The sequence below is a fragment of the Strongylocentrotus purpuratus genome, unplaced genomic scaffold (genome assembly GCF_000002235.5).
Source record: "Strongylocentrotus purpuratus isolate Spur 01 unplaced genomic scaffold, Spur_5.0 spur5_contig_822, whole genome shotgun sequence".
Classification (NCBI taxonomy): Eukaryota; Metazoa; Echinodermata; class Echinoidea; order Camarodonta; family Strongylocentrotidae; genus Strongylocentrotus; species Strongylocentrotus purpuratus.
In genome coordinates this window covers 295,620-303,830 of record NW_022145527.1, presented here as the reverse complement: position 1 = coordinate 303,830, position 8,211 = coordinate 295,620, and the positions used below count along the sequence as shown (strand labels likewise).

At 43.2% G+C, this 8,211-nt stretch overlaps 1 protein-coding gene across 1 annotated transcript; it reads left to right on the top strand.

Moving 5' to 3' along the window:
• Positions 1 to 2,857: 2,857 nt before the first annotated feature.
• On the top strand, positions 2,858 to 6,310 carry LOC115922548. Its single transcript, XM_030981572.1, has one exon. The coding sequence runs from the start codon at positions 2,858 to 2,860 to the stop codon at positions 6,308 to 6,310; it is 3,453 nt and encodes a 1,150-aa protein (XP_030837432.1).
• Positions 6,311 to 8,211: the final 1,901 nt, after the last annotated feature.

The following is an 8,211-nucleotide window of genomic DNA, read 5'->3' as shown; positions in this document are numbered from 1 at the left end:
CATTCACTGCCAGACTTGTGAGGATATAGTTCGTCGGCGTTCGTAGATTGTAGTTTTTGTAAACGGCCAAGATGACGAACAAATTCCCAATAATGATGAACGGCGCTAGCACAGCCATAATTGTCAACATCAGCGCAAAGAAAAGCCCACTGTCGTGCAGGTTTGGGGAATAGGTGGAATTCATAATTCTTACCTTAATCTCTCTTGGTAAAACAATGTACTCTTTCTATCATCCTCAAATTATGATACGATATATTATATTTGCTATTTAGCGCCTCGCTTTCGGATTTAAGCCGGTCGAATGCCTAGAAAACTTTTCGCTGTCCGTCGCGAATCAAACGCCAGATTTGACACACACCAGTGTCTTAACAGATAGTTCTCGTAGGCACCGACACTGGTAGTCTGTGTCACAATGTGACTGGGATTTCTTTTTTAGACAGAGAATGTAATGGACAGGTGTTAGATGAATAGATGTTGTTGGTAGCAATTTACTAGGTCAACTAACTTGGATTTACTAGGTCAACTAACTTGGGTCTCTAGTAGAGCAGGTGTCTGTCTTTGTCTGTGTGTGGGGAAAGGATGAGGAGAATGTTAATAGGAAAGTTTTGTATAGAGGATTCAGTAAAAGGAATTTGGATGGACAGTTTTGGCATGAGAGGAATACAAAGAATGTTAAAGAGGTTACTATTGAGAGAGCCAACGTGGATTAGAGATTTAGGGTAGTTTAATCAGATTGCACATGAGATCTCGAGAGGAGCAGACCTTTCAGAATTTGGTCTGACTTTGGGGAGTGAATGAGGGGTGTTGGCCACGAAGGTAAAAGTTACAGCCACAGGCTATAAGCATGCTGTTGCTGGCATAGACTTTCCCTATACTATGGGACCAGGCAAGAACCAGGCAGCACAGGCCGACGTGGTAGAAGCCTCATCAGCCCTCGCCTCAACTTGGATCATCATTTGAACATCTGAACTGGACAAGCTGGGCTCGTAGCCATAACCCTAGGCACCATCAGTGAATGGACATGTGTTCGTAGTCGACAAGCTCAGGCAACCTACTCGCGTCAAGTCGTTGAGTCAACGCCCAGTGCTGTCGTACACCGGTCAGGCTTAGCAGGTCATGCATCATATCGCACCGGGTTACTACATACACCAGAGTATATCGTTCCGCCTATTCAGAAACAGGAAGAGGTGGTATTTACGAACTCTAAATCGGGACTCTTTAACCCACAGCCGTTTACTTTATATATACAAAGACCGGGCTAGAGTCGGTGGGTGATTAACTGTATGTTATACCTCGAAGGATGACCTGGTCATCAGGTAATCTATTTTCCTTTTGGAAATGTGAAGTGATATATTGTGACATAACTGAGTACCGAAAAGACGACATAAACAGTGATAGGAAATACTCCTATCTCAGTTCATAGTGATTCTGAATCATTTTATATTTGTCAATTATTTGCATGTTTAATTATATTGAGCCGATGGCTCTTGAATAAATTGTTTGTACATTATATTTTACTCTTGAAATTGCTTGATTTTCTTGTGATACATACTCATTTCATCAGAACCTAATTTATCGTCAGACCATAATAATTTACAGTATTTAAATCTGACATATTGGCGACCACGAAGGGACTATTTTTTGTCTATTTGATAGGTTAGGTTATAATGATTAGATTGTTATCATTGGTTAATATGTCTTGTGATTGTTTTTGTGTAATAATGAAAACTTGATCTTCTCTCCAGTTTACAGTGTTTGTAGGTTCAAGACTGTTCGGACGGTGGTGCAAGTGCAGGTCGGGGCAGGGAGGCTTCTCTACGTGCCTGTGCCAGAGCTGAGGGCGTGGTGACGTTTGCGCTGCATAAATTGTCTGCATTTGGCAGGTTTGTAAATTTACCTTGGTGTGGCCTGCAGTATGGAGAGAGATAAGTTTATTACACAAGGGAAAGAGTTTAATTTGGAGGGGAATGAATTGAGAACGTATGTTGATGAGTGTGTGCGTGAAGCTAGAGATGAACGAGCGGCAGCAAGGAGTGCTGAGACTGAAGTAATAGCTCAACAGATTAGACTAGAGGAACTAAGGAAAACTAATGGGACGGGACCTAGTTCACAGTCGGGGCACCCACGTAGTAGGCCCAGTATTCCTCCTCTTCCAGTTTTCCAAGAAGGAAAGGATGATATTGACAGTTATTTGTCTAGGTTTGAGAGACATGCCGTCATTGTAGGGTGGGATAAGTCGGATTGGGCACTCGCAATTTGTGCTTTGATGTCGGGTAAGGCTTTGGATATTATTTCAAGACTTACAGTTTCCCAGGTTAAGGATTATGACATAGTTAAATCCTCACTTCTAAAAGGATATGATCTTACGGAAGAAGGGTATAGGACTAAGTTTAGGTATGCTAAACTCCATCAGGGGGAAACCTATGTTCAATATGCCCATAGAATTGAGAAATACTTAGATCGATGGATTGATCTTAGCTCTTATGATGACAATGTTGAAGGTCTGAAGAGCCTGCTCATCCAGGAACAGATATTTAATACAAGCAGTAAGGAATGCCTGATGTTCGTTAAGGAACGTCATCCGGGAAAGCTTACAGAAGTATTAACTCTAGCTGATCAATATCATGATGCTCATACAGATTTGAGGGTAAGAAGGGTGAAAGCCCAGCAGTCCAGTTCTAACAGTTCAAATAATACTAAGAGTCCAAACAGTTCTACTAGTTCAAGTAGTGATAAAAGATCAAGTAGGTCTGAGAATCCAACCAACTCTAATCTTTCGAACAAGAAATGTTACACTTGTAATAAGTTTGGGCATCTTTCTTTCAATTGCCCAAGTGGAAAGAAAGGTCGACGTGAGATGGGATCAAGTCTCGTCAAAGGCAGGTCAGCAGATGATACATCAGCCAGACATGATGCTGCAGCAGGACCTACTGACTCAAGAGAGACAGCTCATCCGAATGACTCGAAGGGTTTGAGTCTCATCGTGAGAGAAAACCTCACCGAAGATGGAACCGGAGTGAAGCTAGCATCTGGCGACACCCTCCCGGTACTATCAGCAGCAGCGAGTGGTTCACCAGTGGAGATGCCAGTCAGCAAGGGAATGGTGAACGGGAAGCTCGTGGATGTTCTACGTGACAGCGGTTGTACGACTGTCATTGTTCGGCAAGACTTGGTGTCGGAAGAGCAGTTCACTGGAGAACAGCGGACTTGCTTGCTCATTGATCGGACGATCAGAACCTTCCAAGTTGCAACGATCGAGCTAGATACTCCTTTCTTCACAGGTAAGGCAGAAGCTTTGTGTGTGCTAACACCCGTGTATGATATTGTACTAGGGAACATTTATGGAGCCCGGCAACCAGCTGACCCAGACCAAGACTGGAAGCCAAAAGATCATCAGGCCAACGCAGTAGAGACAAGAGGACAGAAGCGGAAGGCAGGACGTACGAGGCCTCCCCTTCAAGTACCTGATTCACTGAATGACATTGTGTCTGTGGATGATCTAATCCAGGCCCAGAAGGAGGACAATGCACTGGATGCGTCCAGGAAACTCGCTGAAAGTGGAGAAAAGAAGATAAGTAAGAGTGGAAATTCGTCTTACTTTATCGTTAAGAAGGATGTACTCTATAGAGAATATATTGATGCAACCCCAGGGTCAGATGTACTCGTGCAAGTTGTGGTACCCACTAAATTCAGGAATCAAGTCTTGAAGCTTGCTCACGAATCTATTCTTGGTGGTCATTTTGGAACTAAAAAGACCCGTGATAAGATTTTGACTCACTTTTTCTGGCCAGGTATGCATGCAGATATAGTGCGGTATTGTCGGTCATGTGGACCATGTCAGCGTACTTCGCCTAAGGGGAAGGTTACGAAGGTGCCTCTGGGATCAACCCCTCTCATCGATGAACCTTTTAGACGTGTGGCGATGGACCTGGTTGGACCGATAGAACCTGCTACTAGCAAAGGTAATCGGTACATTCTTACTGTTGTAGACTATGCTACACGTTACCCAGAAGCTGTAGCACTTCGCAGGATTGATGCACAGACAGTTGCAGAGGCACTGATGGACATATACTCCAGGGTGGGGATACCACGAGAGGTGTTGACAGACCGGGGCAGCCAATTCACATCAGAGCTGATGAAGGAAGTCAGTCGTCTATTCTCCATCCGTCAGATGACGACTACACCCTATCATCCCGCTTGCAATGGGTTGGTTGAACGTTTCAACGGTACCTTGAAGTCTATGCTCCGCAAGATGTGTGAAGAACGACCCAAGGACTGGGGTAGGTATTTGAACCCCCTCTTGTTTGCTTACAGAGAGTCAGTGCAGGAGAGCACGGGATTCTCACCCTTTGAACTCCTGTTTGGGAGAGCAGTTCGAGGCCCTCTTGCTATCCTACGGGAGCTGTGGACTGGAGAGGTTGATGAACCGGATACCAAGACTACATATCAGTATGTATTGGATCTGAAAGACAGGCTGCAATTGACTTGTGAAGTTGCCCAACAGAATCTCAGCAAATCAGCAGAGAGGTACAGGAGACAGTACAATAAGAAAGCAAAGGAGAGAAAGTTTGAAGTTGATGATGAAGTCCTTCTTCTACTTCCGAGTGACAACAACAAACTGTTGATGCACTGGAAAGGACCCTTCAAGGTGGTAAAGAAGATAGGACAAATGGACTACAGAATTGATAAGGATGGAAAGATAAAAACCTTCCATGCAAATCTTCTGAAGAAGTACTACAGGAGAGAGGAGAGTGCAGGTGGGTTTGATGTTGCTGGTGTTTCTGTTGTGGATGATGGCTTGTCTGAGGAATGTAGCGAAGGAGAGAATGAAGATGTAAACCATTCTTCGAGAAAGGATATTCTTCATCTCCCCAATCTTACCCCAACAGAATCTCTCAAAGATGTGCAGATCAGTCCACATCTAGATGATAAGCAGCGTGAGGAGGTCAACTCTCTTTTACGGGAGTATGAAGAAGTTTTGACTGATATGCCGGGATTGACAAACTTAGGTAAGCATGACATTAAACTTGTCCATAAGGAACCCATTAAGAGTAAACCGTACCCATTACCACATGCTTTGCGAGGTAAGGTGAAGGAGGAGGTTCAGAAGATGATAGATGTTGGCATAGTTGAATCCTCGTCTTCTCCTTATGCATCCCCGGTAGTGATGGTAAAGAAGAAAGATGGGACGATCAGGTTTTGTTGTGATTATCGTAAGTTAAATCAAGTTACCGTAACTGATGCAGAACCGATACCTGATCAGGAAGAAATATTTGCAAAACTTTCTAGGGCCAAGTATTTCACAAAGTTTGATCTAACCAAAGGGTATTGGCAAGTACCCTTAACAGAGGAAGCCAAGGAACTGACAGCATTTGTGACACCAGATGGTTTGTATCAATTTCGAAGCATGCCATTTGGGCTAGTTAATGCTCCGGCAAGCTTTAGTCGTATCATGAGGGCTTTGCTCCGTGGCTTGCATGGTGTAGACAATTTCATTGATGATATTTTGATCCATACAGTAAGTTTTGAGGAGCATTTAGATACCCTCCGTGAGGTGTTTGAGAGACTGAGGAGAGCAAACTTGACAGCGAGGCCTACCAAGTGCACTGTAGGATGTGTAAGTATCGAATTTCTTGGTCATCGAATAGGTCAAGGAGAGCTTCGACCAGTGCAAGACAAAGTCGATGCAGTTCAAGGAGCTGCGAGACCTAAGACCAAAAAGCAACTTCGATCCTTTCTAGGTCTTGTGGGTTATTACAGACGGTTTGTTCCCAACTTCGCAGCATTAGCAGTACCACTGACTGACCGAACAAAGAAAGGAGAGCCACTTCTCGTGAAATGGGGAGATGCGGAAGAGGCAGCTTTCACTACCTTGAAAAAGAAACTTGCTAGTGAACCCATCCTCCATCTTCCGGACTTAGATCTTCCTTTCATCCTGAGGACTGATGCCTCAGATCATGGTCTCGGCGCAATTCTGCTACAAGAGACAGAAGGGAAGAAGTTCCCTATCGCCTACGCTAGTAGGAAACTTCTCCCAAGAGAGCAGCGCTACTGTGTTATGGAACGTGAATGCTTAGCAGTAGTCTGGGGTGTTCAGAAGTTCGAACCATACCTCTACGGCAAGCATTTTGAACTAGAAACTGATCACCAGCCACTGCAGTGTATCGCGAAATCAAAAGTCGCGAACTCAAGGATTCTGAGATGGGCTCTGGCGCTTCAACCGTACCAGTTTAGCATCACAGCTATCAAGGGCAGTGAAAACGTCGGTGCAGACTACTTAAGTAGGATACCAGATACCAGATACCAGTAGTTGATTTCAAGTAAAGCAGGAACAGAAGATCTCGAGAGGAGCAGACCTTTCAGAATTTGGTCTGACTTTGGGGAGTGAATGAGGGGTGTTGGCCACGAAGGTAAAAGTTACAGCCACAGGCTATAAGCATGCTGTTGCTGGCATAGACTTTCCCTATATTATGGGACCAGGCAAGAACCAGGCAGCACAGGCCGACGTGGTAGAAGCCTCATCAGCCCTCGCCTCAACTTGGATCATCATTTGAACATCTGAACTGGACAAGCTGGGCTCGTAGCCATAACCCTAGGCACCATCAGTGAATGGACATGTGTTCGTAGTCGACAAGCTCAGGCAACCTACTCGCGTCAAGTCGTTGAGTCAACGCCCAGTGCTGTCGTACACCGGTCAGGCTTAGCAGGTCATGCATCATATCGCACCGGGTTACTACATACACCAGAGTATATCGTTCCGCCTATTCAGAAACAGGAAGAGGTGGTATTTACGAACTCTAAATCGGGACTCTTTAACCCACAGCCGTTTACTTTATATATACAAAGACCGGGCTAGAGTCGGTGGGTGATTAACTGTATGTTATACCTCGAAGGATGACCTGGTCATCAGGTAATCTATTTTCCTTTTGGAAATGTGAAGTGATATATTGTGACATAACTGAGTACCGAAAAGACGACATAAACAGTGATAGGAAATACTCCTATCTCAGTTCATAGTGATTCTGAATCATTTTATATTTGTCAATTATTTGCATGTTTAATTATATTGAGCCGATGGCTCTTGAATAAATTGTTTGTACATTATATTTTACTCTTGAAATTGCTTGATTTTCTTGTGATACATACTCATTTCATCAGAACCTAATTTATCGTCAGACCATAATAATTTACAGTATTTAAATCTGACATTCTGTTCGCTACGCAAAAATAAATATGCTGGGTCTGTGTTTCTGCTTCACTGTTAAATTATCAATCTTAAATCCGTGTGACCTTCAAAACTATCATCTGGTGATGTACTTGTCCGCGAGAAAATATAGACAAGGATGTATAAGGGCCGTGTCGCATTCTGGAGTGCGGGTTGCTGAAATTCTTGAAATATAGATAGATCTTTCTTTTGTTCAATATACTTCGACTGAAAGAGCTGATGCAGTTCCTGAAATCATATTCCAGATAAACAAAAATAAAACTAAGTCAAAATTTTCAGAACTCGTCCCCTTTTTTTGAAAATCCTGGATCAGTCCTTACAAGGTAACTGAAGTCAAGATGTCAAGTTCATGAATTGCGAAAACACAACATCTCATGAATAAAGTAGGGGTCCGTCCTTTTTGCGTCTTTCACAGATTTTGTCTGATTCCGATAATCCTGTCGGAAATGTTTTGATGAGGAAGCTAGGGTATTGAGAGCATATACGTGCTACAACACGAAATGATCCAGGCTCCCTCTCCTTTCCTCCATAAATTAGTATCAGAAATCTGCGCTCGTCAGCTTCCTAAATAGGCGCACTTCAAAAGTAATTAAACCTGCGTCATATCACAGTTCAATCATTTTTATTTTGAAAAGCCGAAGTTTAGTTTATGTAGCTCCTTACAGTAACAACTTTGACTTTCTCGTGTCTTTCATACATGTTTTTATCGAGGCCGTGTGATAGAAGGCTTTTTAATATGTAGAAACCGTTACAAACGCAGTGTCAGTCAATCTGTTTCATTAATTAGATATCAATCCTAGAATCTCATTAAGATGTCATTGCATATCCGTCCTATAGTCTCGCGTTCTCAGTTTATTTTCTTCCATTTTCCTGATTTGAGAAAAATTTGATTTGCTAGCGACATCGCATTTTACGTACTTATTGTAGGTCCAAATACCTTATTGAAATTATCATTTGTGAGTGACAGTCTGTTAATTATGAAGGTG

What these genes read in the sequence shown, in the direction of transcription:
- LOC115922548 (XM_030981572.1), top strand. Translation starts at nt 2,858, where the DNA reads ATGGGATCAAGTCTCGTCAAAGGCAGGTCAGCAGATGATACATCAGCC.